This window comes from Glycine soja, chromosome 2, assembly GCF_004193775.1.
Source record: "Glycine soja cultivar W05 chromosome 2, ASM419377v2, whole genome shotgun sequence".
Classification (NCBI taxonomy): Eukaryota; Viridiplantae; Streptophyta; class Magnoliopsida; order Fabales; family Fabaceae; genus Glycine; species Glycine soja.
The window spans coordinates 41,791,848-41,811,677 of record NC_041003.1 but is presented as its reverse complement, the minus strand read 5'-3'; the positions used below and the strand labels follow the sequence as shown (position 1 = coordinate 41,811,677).

The following is a 19,830-nucleotide window of genomic DNA, read 5'->3' as shown; positions in this document are numbered from 1 at the left end:
ACATTTTTTTTTCTTTTTTATATATAATAAAAAGTTTAAATGGGTTGGATTTCAAGATCACCCAGAATTAAAACAAATTTTAATGCTAACCTCACCTATAGTTCATGTTTGAGTAAATTTTGTAAAATTAATTTTAGAGTAGTGTGATTTTTATTCAAATACTTTGAGTAAAAGAAAGTTAATAGCAAAATTTAATATAATTTTTTTTATCTAACGTCAAACTTATATAAAGTTATTACAACCTAAAATCAATAATAAAAATTAATCTAAAATTAATTTTAGATTCAAAATTAACTCACTAACTTGAAACTAAACAAGCACGAGACAAGGCCAGAAGTTATGTAGTATCCACTCTGCTTGCCTCCCTTAAATCTAACATAGCTAGACCTAATATATTTATTTAAAAAATAATTAAAATATTTAATTAAGTAAAATGTAAAAAAAGTGTATTTAAAATTAAAAATTAAACCAAACTTATAAATTTTCCTAAAATGTAAAAATTAAAATTGCAAACAAAAATAAAAACATTAAAATTGCGAATCTAAAATTATAATTTAATAATTTAAAACTAAAATTGAATTCATTAAATAAACGAGTTCAAATTGACTTGTATTTCGATTTGATTGATTCATGAACCAATTATATATATATATATATATATATATATATATATATATAATATTATTAAATTGATATATGTATTTTTTCATTTATTCCATTTTAATTTTATTTTTGTATAAAATAAATAAGCAAATTAATTATAATTTTGAATTAACTCCAACTAATAAGTTGAATCGATTTATTTGTGAGTTTGAATGAAGTTAAATTTGAACTAAAAATAAGAATTTATATCAAACTTAAATTAAACTTTGAGAGAATAATTTCTTATCGAGTGAAGTGAATCAAACTAAAGTCAATTCAACTCATTTCCGATTCTGTTGTGGGAGATGCAATCCAATCCGATCCGACCCGACCCAAATATCAGGCTTTGGTCATGGTGACGTCCTTTATGAGAATTCTAAATTTAAATTTATGCTACCAGATATTCAACCTCACGCCGCGTAGTTTTATTATTTTAATTACACGTAAAACAAAAACAAAACTACAACGAATTCTTGGATTCAGAGTCAAGCGAGGCAACGCATCGCAACGAGATTCTCCAAGCTCTGCATCCCTCGGCGATGCCGTTCACAACCTACTGTGTGAGCTTCTTCTTCTTGGTGTTGCTGTTGTGATAAATTTCTGGTTATGTTTTATTAACTGATGAAAAATGAAACCTTGGCGCGGCATGCATCGCGTGTTCCCTATCATTTATCTTCAACCTTGAAATGATTCTTGTCCACAGCATTAGGTTTCAAGATGTTTTTTTTTTTTTTTTTTTTTTTGCATTTGGAGCTCACAACCCTGTTCTCCGAGTTTGGTCTGTGAGCGAATCTTTTGCATTCAATTTGTAATCCATCCTCTAAATGCTTTATAAACATCGGATACTTTCATGGACTCAATTTTATTGTAGGCAAGGGAATTTCCCTAAACTTCTCTCTTTTTCCATTCCTTTCCTTTTTCCGTTCTTTTCTTTTATTTGAGCTGTATGGTTTGATACCTTTAAGTGAATTTGCCCCCTAGTGGATTAGATTTGAGTTAGGGTAATTCTTTTGGAGCCCAAAAAATGAAACTTTTTTTTTTAAATGAACCATTTTGTTAAATTCGATGTCTGGTCGTTAAATTAAACTAATAAGTGTGTTAGATAAATGTCCCTCGTTGCATGGTTCATAAATGATTTGAATTTCCAACGGGGTTAGGTCCAGCAGAAAGGACTAGTTCCTTACAACAATGTGATGAATTAAGGTTTGATTTTCTGATGGAAGAAGTTTCCACGTTTAGTGTACAACTGTGTCTCGAAAAGGATTGCCTCTGAAGGAGGATACCCATGAGACCAAAAATAAATTATTTGAAATCATCTATTTTCCACCGTAATCCAATCCAAGATTCCTCTATTTTCCACCATAATTTTCGTGTATAGTTTTCTGGTTGCTTTGCAAGTAGAGGAGGAATGCTATTGTCTTGTGGAGAAGACATTCCACATGACCCTATGGACACATTACTTTTTTTTAAAAAACTCTGCACCATTCTTTTCATGGTTGTTGTACTGGTAAACATGTATGATACTTTTAAAATTGTTTGAACTTATGTTGGTCACACAAAGAATTTTTGTTAAACACAAGTTAAGCCCAATGGTTGTTACTTTTCAGTTTTCAAAAAAAAGCATTTATTTTCAATAAGTCACCATTGATTATCTTGCTTGTTTACTTATGTTGCCATATTCTATTGAAGCTTGAAGGAGAACAAATTAAATCTCCTTCAATTATGAAACAGGATGTTGCACAAGATAACACCAACTCATATTCAAAGAATTCAATCCCACCCTACATGAAGGCTATCTCTGGCTCACTTGGAGGGATTATGGAGGCTTCTTGCCTGCAGCCCATTGATGTGATCAAGACCAGATTGCAGCTTGATAGGTCAGGGAATTACAAGGGAATACTGCATTGTGGTGCCACGATTTCACGAACAGAAGGGGTACGAGCTTTATGGAAAGGATTGACACCTTTTGCCACACATTTGACCTTGAAGTATGCACTTCGAATGGGTTCAAATGCTGTACTTCAATCAGCGTTTAAGGACCCTGAGACTGGCAAGCTTAGTGGTTATGGACGGATCCTTTCTGGCTTTGGTGCTGGGGTGCTTGAGGCTATTATTATTGTCACTCCATTTGAGGTTTGAGTATTTTATTTTGTTTTATATGCAATCAGTAATTATTCTAGTTTCTGTAGCCTGTTATTAAGTTACATGTGAAGTAAGTAATCAAGCAAAAGAAATCCTCGAGGAAAAATTCATACCATAACACTTTTTTCTTCTGAAATAAATTGGTAGTATTCTTTGCATTTGTTAGTTTTGGATCAGACTCAGAATTTCAAGAAATAATATCCCATTGAGATTTTGAAATACTTTTCGATTGGCATGTAATTATTTGCTTTATTGTAATTATGCTTTGTTGTTGAATATAAATTTGTAGTACTCAACATTTCCCTTCAACCAAATTTTTCTGCTAATATTTGTTGACTACTTGACTAGACATTTTTGGTTTGGGTTTCTGCTTTCTAGTTATACTAATTTGTAAATTTATGATGTTTATTTACTTCAGCTGTTATATTTTTAGTAGTATAGCAATGCTCTGATATTTATGGTTTGATTGAAGTCTTCAGTCTTAGTTGTTATATTAAATTAGTTGACCATTATCACCTAGTCTGTAAGTCCTGTTATGTAAGCAGTCCAGCTCTAGAAAAAGTATCTTCTTCACGTGCTTTTAGCATTTTGGTCATTCAAAGATTTCTTTTATGCTGATCAGGTGGGGTGTTTGTGGTATTTGGAATAACCAAGTGGTGGGACCTCAATGAATATATAGGTTGACTTTTGTTCATTAGTTATTTTAGACTTTTCTAGTGACTAGTGTATAGTAAGTTTGGATTAATAAAATCAGCTAATAGTTGATTCAATTGGTAGGATCAAATAGCACTGATGAAAAGGTGTTAGGTTTGATTACAGCTACTGAACTGATATTGGTAGATCATTTGTAACTTGTAAGCACCATTGTAAAGCCTTACTATAGTAAGGCTTGTAGCATATCCTGAGTCCCCGGACCTAAACCTTTATGCATAAACAGTTAAATAAAATAAAATCTTGTGATTACTTTAATTAGCCACATCAGATTATATTTTTACTGTCAAATTTATCTCAATTAAGCTTGAAGCAAAAGGTTATCTTTAAGATAACGAAAATAGTATCGATCTCTAGTTTCACTTCTCTCCTTTTGACTGTTACACCTGGCAGGAACACTTACCTTAAAGGCTTAAACCTTTAATTAGCTGGGAAATAATAAATCATAAGATTTTTTAAGTGACAGATCTTAAAAATTTGCTTGTTCAAACAAATTTATCTTGTTGAGAGCTGTTGCTTGCTTTCTAGTTGCCTAAAGTGATTGCACTAATGAATAACAGTTTTTTTTTCAATCATTACTATGAAAGTATCCAATTAGTGTGGCTATTCAGCATATAACATATCTAACATAGCAAACATGTGTGCATAGTTTGTTCGTGGCATGTGGAGGTTAAAGTTTGTATTATGTCTTACTGCAGGTGGTGAAGATAAGATTGCAGCAGCAGAGAGGTCTAAGCCCGGAGCTTTTGAAATACAAAGGTCCTGTTCACTGTGCTCGAATGATTATTAGGGAAGAAGGCTTCCGTGGGCTTTGGGCAGGAGTTGCTCCTACTGTGATGCGTAACGGGACAAATCAATCTGCCATGTTTACTGCCAAAAATGCTTTTGATGTACTTCTGTGGAAGAAACATGAAGGGGATGGGAGAGTTCTCCTACCGTGGCAATCTATGATTTCTGGATTCCTTGCAGGCACAGCAGGTCCTATTTGTACTGGTCCATTTGATGTTGTGAAAACAAGGTTGATGGCTCAGACGCGAGAAGGCGGTGGTGTACTGAAATATAAGGGTATGATCCATGCCATTAGAACAATATATGTAGAAGAAGGACTTCTTGCCTTATGGAAAGGTCTGTTGCCTCGACTCATGAGGATCCCACCTGGACAGGCCATTATGTGGGGTGTAGCTGATCAAATAATTGGTTTGTACGAGAGGAGGTATCTTCATCATTCAACTTTGTAACTTTTTTTTTTCTTTGCATTATTTTTTGCTTGCTCCAGACATTAGTTCCATTGCAAGGCTACAAAAATCATTTTAGCCTCTATCTACAGTTTGTTGATTCAAATTTGTTGGGTGGACCATTAGGGGTCCATACTTACATTTAGTGTAACTTGACATTATTAGAGTCCGTACTTTCATGTGGCCTAGACTACTAAAGAAGTATTCTCAAAAGTTCAATAATGTAGAACTACTAGTAAGCAAGCTCTTTAACATGTTGGCTTTTTGGTTATATCTTATGTGTCACAATCGATCTAAAATAATGTCAAATGCTGTTTTCTGGAAAGCAAATGTTATTAGCAACAATTACTTTTATAAAAAATTTAAATACTGATCTCCTTATTGGCAAAGGAACAAAATGCTTGTGTTTTTTTAAGGGAAAATGCTGGTGTTAATTGTTTAAATTATCATAGCTTGATTCAAAAAACATGAATTGATTACGTTTTCCTTCCATTCTCCAGATCAATAATTCATTTATAATTTTGGCAATCTTGATTTTGACAATCAAAGGGTCGCATACCAACAATTGGGATTTGTTAGTGTCTTTGGTGATGTTGTTGGGGTTTTATCGTTGCAATAAAAACAATTATTTTGCTATAACTCGAAAGTTATTAGTATACTAAAATTAACCTCATAATTTATGTTTTACACTAGCCTAAGAGTAGTATACGTGTACCTCGTGGTTTGATTGTATATGGCGTACCTCATGCGTCTTTTATTTATATTCTTCAATTCCTTTGATTTTTCATCATTGCATCTTATGTCAGATTGTCAGCTAAACACATGCTCTAAAGATGCCTTTTTTGCTCAATTAAGTTAGTGTTTGAATAAAAAAACTATACTAAACCAACAAAGAGAAAATTATGAATCTTTAACTCCATTAACTTCATCAAACATGGAAATAACACAATTTGGAACAAAAATTAATTTATTCATTAGTGAAAAATTGTGAAGTGAAACATGTTTAGTTACACAATTGACTAGTATGGTAAAAAAATATAAGTTAGAATGACCTTGTGTTGCCACCCTTACAATTTTGCAACTCTTCACAAATAACTCCTGCTCTTGGTCTTTCTATTGTTATATGTCAACCAAATCTTGGTCACTCTTTGTGGCCAGTCTACTGTTAGCTATCAATAATTCAAGTAATCTCAGATCTGTTAGTAAAAGCAAGACTTTCTATTGCTGTAATAATAATCTCAGGATATGTTGATGCTAATAATGGTCCCCACTCTCCAATTATGAGAATTCCCCTAATGTAAAGTCAATACATAATTGAGTATTATATGCTGATATAGACATATAGCCCAAATGGTGCCAAACCAAATTAGCTGCCATGAAACGTGTATTCTCCTGTTAGATGCCCATCCTTGAAATTGTGAATCAAAATTGACTTAGAATTATCGGAAAGCAGCACACATAAGCAATCTGAAAACCAATCCACCTGTAAAACAAAAAAAAATATGATGTGTTCAAACATTACTTGACAGTAGCTTAATGCATCAACTTAGTTCAGTCTCTAATCTTCAACTCAATGCAGCAAAAAGGTTTTGCTATCAATTCAGCTCACCTCTCAGTGGTTCAATTTCTATGTTGAGGTTCAAAACAATTCACAATGATAATTGACAAGATTTAAGTTGGTTTCTACCTTCTCTCTGATTTCATGACACTCAACTGAGCGTTTATATCCTTTAGGAAGAGGGAAAAATTAGAAACTAAAGTGAAAGTTTTATAAAATTAAGAACCAAGGATACAAACACTTTATATATTTATGAGTGAATGCTGTCATTACTAAAGTGAAAATATTGACTAATGAACCCTTATAAAAAGGAAGATCTGGGAAGATGGGAGTGAATGCTGCCACAAATTTGCCACAGAGCATCTGCATATATATTCAAATATGACCCTTTATATAATTTGAGTTAAGATACAAAATTACCTCACTATTTTAAATACCTCTTATTTTTTTTCTAACTTTCTCTTCCTATCACATCATAAACTCTATCATACATATATTTTTCTCTCTTTTTTCTTCCTCTCTCTAAGTGTTAAATAACATAATGGGTGTTTACGTAATATTTTTCATAATTTATTACATTGAGGATATAACAGTAAAAATTTTGTATAAAAGTACATATAGCAATGCTATTAATTTATGTTAAAATGACAAAAATATTTCAAAAATCCCTTTGAAGCACTCACTGGCTTGTTGTCTAAACTCTAAACTCATTTCTTATTTTGAGACATCTTTCTTAATTCTTTCGATGAAATCCATCATGGTCTTCAAGCTCTTATCATCTGAAAGAGAAAAGAGAAACTATTCATGATCAATAACTCAAACAAAAAAGCATTCTTTTTCATAGCAAATGAATAAAATATGAAATAATAACCAGCATATATGAATACAAATACAAATAGATAACAAAAATAGATAAATATTATAGTCGCTTAATAGCGTACCTAATCTTGGTATTGTGTGTCCCTTGGGATGGTGAATCACCACGGGTTCATTACAGGATTCTAGTAGTTCAGCCCCATACTTGTTCAAAAAATCTGTCTCCCCTGCATAAGCATTGAGATATTTTAGGAAAAGATGGATTTTTCTCTCTCTATTATCTAGTCAAACATTATTATAAATTCTAAAACCATGTTTATTGTAAGTTTGTAACATGAATTCCATGCTTGTACCTTCCTATAAAACCTTTGCTTTGCAATCATTAAGATTACAATTAGTAATTTTATAACAGCTCTGGATAAATCCTCCTTCTGCTCTCTGTAATTTTTTTCTTAAAAAAATCTAGTTTTACATGTAATGAGATGTGGAGTGCTTTAGAGCACATAATTGACGCTAAAGTCCTTTTTTATATTATTTCAATTGAAGTTAAAGCTTGTATTCTACTAATCTATTTTGGGAAATTAAAAAGTTATAATAATATAAAGAAACTAGGAGGAATAATATAGTAAGATGCTGCCTTAATATTGATACAAATAGCTAATATATTTAAGTGAATTTCTTTTATGCTTAAAAAAAATTCAATCATAAATTCCACTAAAAAAATGATAATAAGCTATTTTTAAAACAAAGTAATGGACACAAAGGCAGGAATAAGTTATTTTCAAAGTGCACTTGGGTAACATCGAGGTGGATAAGGTTGCTTGGGTCAGGTTTATATTTTAGTCCCGACTAAGGCAAAAATGGCTTAAAAATAACAATAGATTCAATTCAAACAAAAACAAAACACGAACTACTGAATATTTATAGATTAGCATTAAAATTATTGTTAAAATATGAAACCTACAAGAAACTGCGCAAAAAACATAAAAACAATAAATCAAATCCTACAAAGCTAAAAAAAAAAAGTTTTATACAACTCAATTTAAATCTGTCATGATTTAAGGGTGAATGACTCAGCATCAAAGAACCTCTTATTTAGCAGAGTTAATTATTGATAATGACAACTCATTTTAGCAAAGATTCTTACAAGAACACCATATATATAGTAATTTCCTACTATTAATCAATAATCAACCACCATTTTTTCAAGGGTTTTCGAGTTAAAACTATTAATCTTTTCAATCAGAAAACAGCCCTAAGGAACAAAGTAAAAAAAAAAAGAAGCTAGAAAGCATCACAGATTATTTGGACACACAACTTCAATGAATCATGTTTAAATTGTGAATCTTGATGGAGTGGACGTGGGCCTCTAATCCCAACATAGAAAATTTTGTTATTAATTGAATGAAATTGAAAAGTATGATCAGACAAGAATGGGGGCTAGCTAGAATATGCTTTGTCAAAAAATAACAATGACAAAAAATAGGATAAAATAAAAGGTGGTAACGGAGGTACCGAGAAAGTGTAGGGAGGGACACCTAATGGAAGAAGAATATGCTTTGTCCGCCACTGAAGGTGACCTCAACTTTGCCCCTCCTACTATTATTAGGAATTTCACTTTGGGAACCTTCGTGAGTGCCACGCCCTGCACATGAATTATAACAATTTATCATGTACTTAAATTTTTTTATGCTGATTATGTTTCTTGTGTTAATTTTATTTTTTGATGTTGATTATTAACATGATATCATACTATGAGAATCTGCAATAATTTATGTGTGATTCATTAATGAACCGTTTGACCGATAGTGCCCATAAGGATTGACTCCCCCACATATGAACTTAAGCATTTATGCCTACAGACTCCATGCTTGTTGGGTTGTGGACAGTTCAACCAATCATATTCCATAGGGGTCAGCTTCTACTTGAAGGTCGTTGAGCTTAAGGACACCCCAATCTCTTAGAGGTCTTCCAAGGTGAACCATTAAATATTTTTATAATATACTATTATTAGTGAGAAATATAAATTTATGGCTAGCTAAGTCAATGTGATAAAGAGAATTCAAAATCAAGCTAAGTTTCTAATTTAGTTTTACGCATACCTTCTCCTGAAGACCCGGTAGCGCAGCTGATAATATTGCTCCCTGTTTGGTCAAAATCAAACACCTCGTCATTCAAATTCTTGAGCATTATAAAACCTCAAATATTCATATAAAAATGCATCAAGTATGCATTTATAATCCTTCAATTTTTAATTGATTAGAAGATTACCTGTGAAAAACCAAGAAGCCCATCAATAGGTCCGTGCTTGATCATGCATTCCTCAATGTACTGGAGGCACTCGTCAAAGTTGGTGTACTCTGTAAATTCCTGTTTTGCCATAAAAAAAAAATCAGGTGGTTGCAAAATAGATAATAAAACGAACAAAAAAGTTCTTCAGCATTTTTTCTTATAATATTCTCTAATCATAGTTATAATTTCATACTGATATAAAATTTGCAAATTTTTAATACAAATTTAAATTCCGATTAGAAAACTGCAGATTTTGTTCTTACTTCTTAGTAGTCTTTTTGAAACTGTGGATGAAAATTGAGGAGAAGAGAAAAAAATATTAAAATTTGAATTAAAGAAAAAATAAAAGAAAGAAAATTTATATTTTGCATATAGAAATCAATTTTTCTCTGGGTTTTTCTTTTCAAGTTGTTTAAACCCACCAAATTACAGAAAATACGTAGTTACTAAGGCGTTAGTCTGAATAAAACTAGAATTAAATCTTTTTAGGTGGTTAAATTTGGTCAGTGAGTTTCCTCGAGATTTTTTTTCATCCAAATTACCCTAAATAAGAAAAAAAAATGAAAAGTTGAATGAGAAGAGAACCTTGTTGAACTGGAACCACTCGTAGTAAGGGGGATCAAAAATGCCTTCTACATCGGATTTGCCTTGGCAAGGAAAAGGAGCATCCACAAACACGAGATCGAGGTTGTCAAACACCGTTTGTGGCCACTTATGTAACTGTGTATTCAATATTTCTCCGCTTGTTCGAAACCCATGAAGGCATAGGAATCTCGGTTTCCTCACACCATCGCTTCCCATCTTGTTTAATTATAATTTTTATTCAATCAACCCTAAGAAATAACGTGCTTAATTCCAAGGGTTGGATGCAAGAGAATGTTTACAAGGTATAACAATTGTACATTGTGGTGGTAGTGAAACCAATTTATAGGAGTCAGAGATTCAGAGGCTCTTTTTTCTTTTTCTTTTTCTTTTCCTGGGTGTCTTCAATTGAATCTAATCACGTGTGGACATCATCCTCCACTGTTTGGCTGCTTTGGAATCTTGTTTCTGGTCGGTAACATCAGGGTGCACAGCAATTGAGAATTTTTTTGTTTTTAAAATTAATTTTGTAGCAAATAAAATAAAATTTAAAATAGAGAGATTTTAGTTTTTAATAAAGAAATTATTTTTGTGTAAAAAATTCTAAATTTATATAATTTACGATATAATTTTAAAGTAGTTAATTATTATAAATGGTTAGATTTAATCTTATTAAGATTAATTTTCATTCCATTAAAAAAGATTAATTTTCATATTAATTATGCAAAATTAATTTTATTAAAAGGTGAAAGAAATAGCTTTTAAAAAAGTTTAATACTCATGCCATATCATATAATTCAGTGTTAATTACTGTTTAAATTATTTTAAAAATTAATAAATTTATTGTGATAAAAATTATGTAATTGAATGACACTTAAGTATATAACGTTTTTCCTCTTAAAGAAAATTGGCCAGGACCTGACTCCACGTGAGAAATGAAGTAATAGGCGGAGGAAATCAAGTCACGGGTGATGTTGTGAGAATCTTCTGGTGTTTTCATGTGTCACACATGCAAACATCATTATCAACCGGTTCAATTTAATAAAAATAAAAAATTAAAAAAAATCAATTTTATATCTATGTATATATTTTCATTCATAATTTAATAATATTATTTATGTAATTATTTATATATATATATATATTGTATTTATTACACATAATAATTCAAAGAGAACAATCAAATAAAATAATATTAAATATATTAAAATATTATTTTAGTATTAATTATCTTAATATAATTTATATTTTTTTTTAGAAATCAGAATATATACAAGTAAGTTAGTTAGTCAGTCGCATTCAATAAGATAAAAAAAATCAACTAATTAATAATATAAATTTAAAATATATGACATGACAAGATTGTTAAAGCTAATAAATAATGTGAATTTAACATACATAAAATTAACATAGTTAATAAATAATGTAAATTTGGAAAGTTTATTATTGTTAGTAGGATAGATAAAGTGAATTCAAGATACATGTAATATGATATGATGATACCATTGCAATAATGCTTGAGAAACAGAATAAAGTCAAAGATATGCATGTCATTTAAGTATTTTGTACTTAAACAATTTGTCATGTAATCTCTTTTCAAAATCAATTGGAAAATAAAAATATTTATCATATTCAAGTTTAGAAGTACCATAAATTTTAGCAAATCAAACAACTACTTATATATTTATAAAATTATCTTATAATTTATATTTATTTATTAAAAAAATATTACCTCTAGTTCAAGCAAAATAATACAAATTATCGAGATCAAGGAAAGTAATGATTATATTTAATACTATTATAAATTAAAATTTTATTCCATAAATATCCTTAAATTTAAATGTTATAAATAATGATATCATTTAATATTAATACTCATGATCCAATGAGTGAATGTCTAATAAATAAAATCAGTAATGAATTAAGAATATAAAAAATATTTGACTCTAAATAAGTTTAAAGACTAATCATTATTCTTTATAAGTAGTGAAAAAGAAAAATACTATTTATTACTTATATATAGGATAAAAGATAATATTTAATTGAAAATCATTTAATAAGAGTATAAGACAGAACAGATATAATTTTTAAGAATAAAAATAATAATAATTTTATAAGGAAGAAAAGAAGAAAAAAAACTAAATTATAAGAAATAAAAATATATTTAAGGCAAATAAAAATCACTTAGGAAAAGAAAGCTACAAACCCAGTTGCGATGAATCCATGATACCCTTTCTTTCCTTCTTCCTCCCATTTTCTTGTCTGCTAAGAGTTCCTCGTCATTGATTATTCAACATCTAAACGCCGTCGTCGGCATAATTTGTGTGTCTGTAGAATACAACTCATTCCCCTTCGAAACTTGAAATAAACAAAAACCCACACAACCTGCGATCATCAACACAATTAGGTTTTCCCCTCAATGGTCGCCAATTCCCACAGAGTGGGTTCTTCCTACGGTGGCGCTGCCCCTTACCGATCAAGGTCTTTCTCTCTTTGTGTGTTTGTTTGTCTTCGAATTCAATTCATGATATCTATGGAATTAATTGCATGTGTTGGATATTGCAGAGATGGGCTTAGCCCCCGACCCGTTGGTGCCTCAGAGGAGATCCAATTACGAATTGATCCCTTGGACTTGGACGATGAGATCACTGGTCTTCATCGCCAAGTTAGAAGATTGAAACATGTATGTATCTGAAGACCTTTTTTTCTTAATTTCTTTTTTCTATCTATTCACTTTGTACTTGTTATTTCTTTGTTTTTGTTGGTGGGCATGTATGAAATTTAAAAAATGTGTTACTTTTTTTTTTAATTGAGATTTTAGTATCTGAAATACGTTTATCACTGGAGTAGAGTGGATGCATTTAAAGAAATGCGGTTTAGTTAATTAGAGTCCTACCCAATTCATTGTTTAAGGGAATTTTGAACTCTTTGCTATTGAAACAAGTAGATGTTGGTTGAAGACTTGAAGGTTTTACATTGTATGATGTATGAAAACTTAATCGAGAGCGAGGTTTTAAAAAACGATCTACAGCCGCAATTTTGATTTCAACCTCAAGGTCTTTGCCAATTTTATGCATTTTATTTTTATTTGCATACGATTTTTTTTATCATATATAATTGATATATAATCATGTATTTCAACCGCCTATGTAAGTTCCGCTCTTTGCCCATAATGCTATCTACTATATAATGTAGTAGTGGATTATTGGCTTTCCACCATTTTCCGCAATCCGCAATCTGCAATCCGCAATTGATATCACTGAAACAACCACTGGCTGTAGATTACATCTTAAAACTTGAAACTCAGAAGGGAAATAAAAAAAAAACTACTTTTTTTGGTCGCTTAATTCTTGGAAAGAAATGTGCATCTTCTTGGCTCCCAAAAGGAATTTGTCAATGAAGAGAACCTTATCAATATGCTTGTTGTATGTATGCTTTGTAGCTTTTTCTCCCCTTTCCATAGAACAATATTTACTAGAATATTTGATAATTGATGCATGTATGTTTGATCCTGTCGCCAGTGATAAAAAATGAATTATATCCTGCTTATTATTCCTTTTATTGGAGCTAGTTGGATGAAATTATATCATGTTTCAAAACTCATCTTCCACTCTATTTGTTCTTTTCCTTTCCATCTTCCTTTTTTCTCATGCTACTTCCAATATTTCTGGTGCAGGTTGCTGAGGAGATAGGAACAGAAGTGAAGTATCAGAAAAATTTTCTTGAAGAACTGGTACATAATTTCTTGCATAATCTTTGCTTCTTTTAGTTTCGGTTTTTTATTAATGTTTGACCTGTGTGTCACACAGGGCACGTGTTTGGTTGTGAACTTACACATGCAACTAGATATACCCAATTTTATTAGCAAATTTCATTAAAAAAAATGCTTCTAATTTGATATTGATATTTATAATATAAAAGTTAATATGCCCAAATACTACGTTCCATGCGGAAAAAAAAAGCGAAAAGAAAATATTTCAAGCAATGAATATCCGAGAAAATGAGGTAATTCTTTGCAATTTAAAATCGGATTACTAAATTACAAAATAAAATATGATATAAAATTAAATATGAAAAAGATGATATATCTGCATCTAAGTTTTGTCGTATAAAAATTCTTCTGATAGTAATATGGACACTTATATACTACTACTAATTCTATGTTGATACTATTTGCTTAATTATCTGAGATCTCCCTCCAGATTGTGGCTCATGTTGAGGTAGTAATATATTGTCCCCATAAATTTAAGTTCTCTGCAACGATAAAATGACTACAATTCACCGTGACCGTGTTGCCAGGCAAAAAGAATTTATGATTGAAATTTTGATGTCTTTAGAAGCTGAATGCTCCCTGGCAGAAAACGTTTCTCAAATTAGAAAAATATGGTCAGCTTGTTTTAACGTTAAGGACTTCAGAAGTTTAAAGGAAAAGAAAACCATGTCAAACATGCTGCTATCCATATTTTGAACCTTTATCGTCTTTAACAGAGTATACAGGAAAAATCTTTTGGTTCGCTTTTGTTGCATGTTGATTCATAGTAAGAAATTGCTAGAAATGTACATTCTTACACACTCTTTTGAATATATCCCTTCTTATTAGTTGAAATTTATTAAAAATTACAAAAATTTGCAACTTATCAATGACTATTGTGATTTTGTAATTTTCAGATTTTGTAATTTTCAATAAATTTCAATCAATGGTAGAGTATGTGTAGAAGGAGTGTAATAAAGAGTGTGTTGCTAGCATTCATTTTCATAGTAATTAGTGACTTTATCTCTTCCTTAGCAGGAAAATATCCAACTGTCTTGTTAATATTTTACCTTTATCTTTTTCAATGCAGCAAATGACAATGATAAAGGCTCAAGCTGGAGTAAAAAATAACTTGAGAAGATTGAACAAGAGCATCATCCAAAGTGGTTCAAACCATATTATTCATGTCATTCTTTTTGCGTTAGTTTGTTTCTTTGTAGTGTACCTTTGGTCCAAGATGATCAGAAAGTGATTCACAGCCCAGCTTCCTGGTTGAGAGAACTCTACTAAAGGGCTGAATCCGTCAAATCACATGATAGCAGATTTTGTTGTAAAGAAAAGGCTCCATAATTCTTTGGAGTTTTCTATTAAAATGTATCTGACTTTTGAGAAATGATGAATGATTTGCGTGCTCAAGAGTTTGCGGTGTTATTTTTCTCTATGAATGTCGTGATAAATTATGTAATGACCTTTAAATAGAATAGTCTTAAATATGTTTTTCATATTTGTAATATATATATATATATATATTCTCTTTTTTCAATTTATTATTTTTTTTTATAACCTAACATTTTTAAATTTTTACTTTTAATATTTATTATTAGTCTAAGTTCGTTAAGTGATTATATAATATTTTGTTAACTTGTCACATGATTATTCAACAGAATGTCATATAATAAAATAAAATAAAAATATGTAATAAATTAAAAAATATATATATTACAAATATGAAAAATATATTTAAGTCAAAAAATGATATGGAATGAAGTGATGTCGTATAACTCAGGGCTAACAGTAGAAATTTTGAGGTGGTAAGTTTTATATTTAAGTCCTATTTTAATTTTATTCATAATTTTCATTTTATTTCTAATTAAATTGTCCCCTCTCGTCTTTCTCCTTGCTCTCTTCTCTCTTTGGTGTTATCTTTTTTTAAGTTTAAAAAATGAAAACTGTAAAACAAGTTTTACTTTACTTTTAAAACTGTTAAACCAAAAAGGGAAATCGAACTCATTAAAAGCTCTTAAAAGAAGTTTGCATTTAGGATTTCATAACTTTAAAGATACTTAATTGCTTTGAATATGTTAAAGATGTTAAGAGCATTTAATATTTCATTGAAATTCAAGATTGCCTCTATTTTTTTTTTTTTAACAAACAAGGGCCAGACATTTCACTCATTTTCCTGTTTTCCCCTAGTCCTTCCCTATTTCTCATTATGGTCATTTTCCTGTACGGCATCGTGTCATACCAAATGGAGAGAAAAATGGAAACCTGCCAATATGGAGTAATTACTCCACCTCACCATGTCCCAATTGTTTTGTACATGTTACCATTTTAATGGTCCCTCAATGGCTCACCTGTCAAGTTTCACTAATATCCGTCCATCATGAGTAGAGTGCAGTTAAGTCATGCCAGAGATTTCTTCTCAGAGGGGGCATTCCCTAAGTTGCTTCAATTCATCAACTTTCCAATTTTATCCTGTGAGAATTTGAATTCTATAAAATGAAGGTTACACCTTAAAAAATAAAGTGCTGAGTAAAAAATGATCTATTTCAAATTTAATGAAATACAAGCAGCTAAATAATAAGTTCTGATTAGAGTCTTCCAAAAGAAAAAAAAAAGTTAAGTTTTCACTAAACAAGTGAAATCATAGCATATATTCTTATATAAACCCCTTCTCCTGCAAGAGTAAAAACATGCGGCCACACATTAACATTAAGATGTACAAGTTCTGTACAACTGAGTTTTCTCAGCTAATCATTATTAGGCTATATGGACAAAGGAACCAAAGAAACATACTGTAATTAGATCTCACACTAAAAAGAAACTGGCACCCAGGTCACCCTAATAATGGATGTTAGCATGAAATCCACTTTTGCCAACTGTAGAATGTGTTGAGCTAAGTTTTTTATAGAACCTCACTAAAGCAGTCGATATTGTGGTGTATACTGTCGGTGTCAGCATGTCAGTAGGTCAGAATGCTTTACAGAGGTTAGTCTTCATGTTAGATGAACCTTGTTGATCAAGTGGACTAGTAGAACCCCACAACTTGGTCCTCTTTGTTTCGGATATCCTCACACGTGAAACTGCAGTGGAAAGTGCATCAATCCACGCACAGTCCTCATGATACTCTGAATTGCAACTCTCAGAGGATGAAAACGGGCTTGAATAATCCTCATCAAGGGAGCCATCATCAACTATCTTGTTTCCTCCTACTAACCCAGATTCATTTTGGCAAGCAGCTGCATTTTGGAGTTTCAATTTTGATTTAACAGGCAGCATCTTTAATGTGCGTTCAGTATAGAACAATATCCATGGATGCCCTGAAATTGAATCATCGAGTGTTAATTTAACATGCACACAACATTTAGGGGAAAGACTGAACCAATCCAAAGGTCCTTAAAAGTATTGCTTTAAATTTTTGTTACTAAAAGTGAAAACATTGGGGGGAAAGAGACCTTATCCACCTATAAAAGCAACATGTAATGAAAACGACAAAATAAGTGAGAGTTAGCAGATTCTCACTGCTATCCCAACCAAGGAAAAAAACAGACACAGACAGTACAAAATGGTATGACCAGTTAAACACTACTCGGGACCAGTAAAGCTTGTTAAAACAAGGCAACCATTCTCATTATTGAGAAACCACGTGATAGACAAAGATAATTTTCAACAAAACTTGGAAATATTATCTATGTTGATCATTTCAAGATTAAAATAACAAAAAATCAGATTCAATAAATCTTTCGTGTGTTCATCATCGAGGAAAGAAGACAAAGCAGGCAAACACTCGAGATCTATAATAAACCTACTTAGTACTTCATCAGCTGTTATCCTTGCTGAAACATCCCTTGTCAGCATTCTCCCAACAAGATCTCGTGCAGGTTTAGATATTGATTCCCACACCCCTGTTTGAAAATCTAGTTTGACATTCTTAATTTCCTCAAAAACTGCTTCCGGTGAATCTCCTTTAAATGGAAGACCACCAACCAACAAAGCATGCAGGAGCACCCCAGAACTCCATATATCCACCTTCTCAGAATATCTACCCAACAACACTTCTGGCGCAACATATGCAGGGCTCCCAGCCACACCTGTCAAATTCTGACCTGCAATGCAAATTTTAAACAATGAGAATCAAGGTATCAACAACATTGTGTGTTTGGACACATGTATAAGTTACAAATCATGTCAAATTTGTTCAATAATATATAAGCTACAAATTGTTGCTTCTGTTGCAACAGGCGTCAAATACAAATAGACGCAGAACCAAACACACTAACTAATAAATCCAGCTTATGCTGCTGCAATTGCGACCGCAAACCCTTTTTTAAAACCTTGATTCAAAGATCCCAAATTGACAACAAAATAATGTATACAAGTGAGAAGCAACTCTCACCCATAAGATAACTTTTGGGATTAAGTTTGGCTCACTATTTAAAAAACAGCTCGGGGCTACAATATTGGCTACAAGATCAAGGTTTTATAAAGTCTTTGCAACCACAATTGCAGCCACATTTTCCAATATAATGTCAAAGATCACATTTGCGAACCACAATTGTGGTTGCATTTGTCGGCAATTTTCAGCAATGTCAAGGATCATGACGACTACAATCTGCAACTGCAACCACAATTGCAGCCACATTTGTCATCCATTCCCCTCGATGTCAAGGATCGCGATAAAACCATAACAACAATTTCGGCTGCATTTGCCCACAATGCCAAAGACCGGCAACCACAGTTACAGCAGCATTTATCCGCAATTCCATGCAATGTCAAGGATCACAACACAATTTAAAACCTTGAGGACTCAGAGTCCAAATTCTAAGACCTCGATCAAACCTAGTCTAACCAAAGTATCACATCATCCAAAAAACATCTTTCACACATCAACTTACCCTCAGAAATCCTGATGGCGAGCCCGAAATCCGCAAGCTTGATCTTCCCGGCCGCGGTGAGCAAGATATTCTCAGGCTTAATATCTCTATGCACGACACCCATATCATGGCAATACTTAACCACCAACATCACCTCCTTCAGTATCCCCGCCGCCACGTGTTCCGAACACGGCCCCTCCTTCATCCTATCAACCAACCTCCCTCCAGAACACAACTCCATCACAAGATGCCAACACTCCTCATCCTCATACACCGCCTCCAGCGTCACCACCCCAGGGTGCCCCGACAGGTGCTGCATTATCTCCACCTCGCGGTGCACCGTCTCCTCCCCCTTCCTCAGCGTCTTGCACGCGTGCTCCGCGCCGTTCGCACGTGCGCGGCACACCGTCACCGACCCGAACTTCCCCTGCCCGATCGCGCTGCCCCCGGTCACGTAGTCGTCCTCGATCCTCACGCTGCGCCCCATCTGCGTGGCCTTGTCGATGCAACCTATCTTCCGCTTCAAGCCCCGCGACGGCGTTAGGAATAACGACGCGCCGCGTGACGGCGGCACCGTCGCCACGACGCCGTCTTCCCTGCACCGTTTGATCAACCGCGAACGCCGCTCAAGGGAGTAATGCGACTTCGAAATCTCATCCGGCAAGTTCGACCGTCCACTGGCCTCGCTTTCCTTTCGTTTCTTTTTCATTTTCATTCGCCGATCGCGTTCAAGGAAAATGCACGATCCTGTTTCCCGGCAAAAAAAACACACTTATTAGAAGAAAAGAAAAGATTATGCGATGTGATGAATAGATGGAAAACCCTAGAAACGAGGGATCGGAGATTGGGAAAAATGCGTGAAGCAGTGAGTGAGTGTGGTTACTTACTTACCGTACGACACGCGAGAAAAGAGAAAGACGGTGTTAGTTTGTTTTTTGTTCTGTGGAGTGAGTCACTGAGTCAAGAGGGTCACACACTCTTTATCCTTAGAGGACGGGATTTTGATTACTCATTTGGTTACTACTTTTTAATTTTTATAATTTGAATATTTTATAATTTAATTCTTTTTTATCTATATAATTTAAAAATAATTTTTTTAGATTTATAGTTTGTATTTTAATTTTTTTTAATTTTTATAATTTAAAAGTAATATTTTTATTTTTATAATATGTATTTTAATTATAGTTCTTATTATAAAATATATATATATATATATATAAATAATTA

At 32.4% G+C, this 19,830-nt stretch overlaps 4 protein-coding genes across 7 annotated transcripts; 2 read left to right on the top strand and 2 right to left on the bottom strand.

Annotated features, from left to right (window-relative positions):
* The first annotated feature begins 1,060 nt into the window (after positions 1 to 1,060).
* LOC114395211 (mitochondrial succinate-fumarate transporter 1-like) lies at positions 1,061 to 5,001 on the top strand. 2 transcript variants are annotated; one of them, XM_028356938.1, is made up of 3 exons: positions 1,061 to 1,202; positions 2,374 to 2,775; positions 4,194 to 5,001. In XM_028356938.1, the coding sequence occupies exons 1-3, from the start codon at positions 1,182 to 1,184 to the stop codon at positions 4,731 to 4,733; spliced, it is 963 nt and encodes a 320-aa protein (XP_028212739.1). In that variant the 5' UTR covers positions 1,061 to 1,181; the 3' UTR covers positions 4,734 to 5,001. The 2 variants fall into 2 exon arrangements, with proteins under 2 accessions (XP_028212739.1, XP_028212734.1); XM_028356933.1 differs by having other exon boundaries at positions 2,332 to 2,775.
* Positions 5,002 to 5,679: 678 nt separating this feature from the next.
* On the bottom strand, positions 5,680 to 10,344 carry LOC114395225 (esterase AGAP003155-like). 2 transcript variants are annotated; one of them, XM_028356948.1, is made up of 7 exons: positions 9,982 to 10,339; positions 9,376 to 9,474; positions 9,207 to 9,248; positions 8,620 to 8,749; positions 7,230 to 7,331; positions 6,972 to 7,067; positions 5,680 to 6,213 (listed from the first exon to the last, which is right to left on the bottom strand). In XM_028356948.1, the coding sequence occupies exons 1-6, from the start codon at positions 10,195 to 10,197 to the stop codon at positions 7,003 to 7,005; spliced, it is 654 nt and encodes a 217-aa protein (XP_028212749.1). In that variant the 5' UTR covers positions 10,198 to 10,339; the 3' UTR covers positions 5,680 to 6,213; positions 6,972 to 7,002. The 2 variants fall into 2 exon arrangements, 1 of the variants encoding a protein (XP_028212749.1); XR_003662970.1 differs by lacking the exon at positions 5,680 to 6,213 and having other exon boundaries at positions 6,621 to 7,067; positions 8,643 to 8,749; positions 9,982 to 10,344.
* Positions 10,345 to 12,171: 1,827 nt separating this feature from the next.
* LOC114395202 (bet1-like protein At4g14600) lies at positions 12,172 to 15,231 on the top strand. The gene is made up of 4 exons (XM_028356921.1): positions 12,172 to 12,459; positions 12,544 to 12,661; positions 13,655 to 13,711; positions 14,820 to 15,231. Exons 1-4 carry the CDS (start codon positions 12,398 to 12,400, stop codon positions 14,979 to 14,981), a joined length of 399 nt encoding a protein of 132 aa, XP_028212722.1. The 5' UTR covers positions 12,172 to 12,397; the 3' UTR covers positions 14,982 to 15,231.
* Positions 15,232 to 16,324: 1,093 nt separating this feature from the next.
* On the bottom strand, positions 16,325 to 19,583 carry LOC114395185 (serine/threonine-protein kinase PEPKR2-like). Of its 2 annotated transcripts, none has more exons than XM_028356910.1 (4): positions 19,491 to 19,583; positions 18,625 to 19,350; positions 17,539 to 17,835; positions 16,325 to 17,049 (listed from the first exon to the last, which is right to left on the bottom strand). In XM_028356910.1, exons 2-4 carry the CDS (start codon positions 19,316 to 19,318, stop codon positions 16,700 to 16,702), a joined length of 1,341 nt encoding a protein of 446 aa, XP_028212711.1. In that variant the 5' UTR covers positions 19,319 to 19,350; positions 19,491 to 19,583; the 3' UTR covers positions 16,325 to 16,699. The 2 variants fall into 2 exon arrangements, with proteins under 2 accessions (XP_028212711.1, XP_028212703.1); XM_028356902.1 differs by having other exon boundaries at positions 16,700 to 17,049; positions 19,495 to 19,583.
* Positions 19,584 to 19,830: the final 247 nt, after the last annotated feature.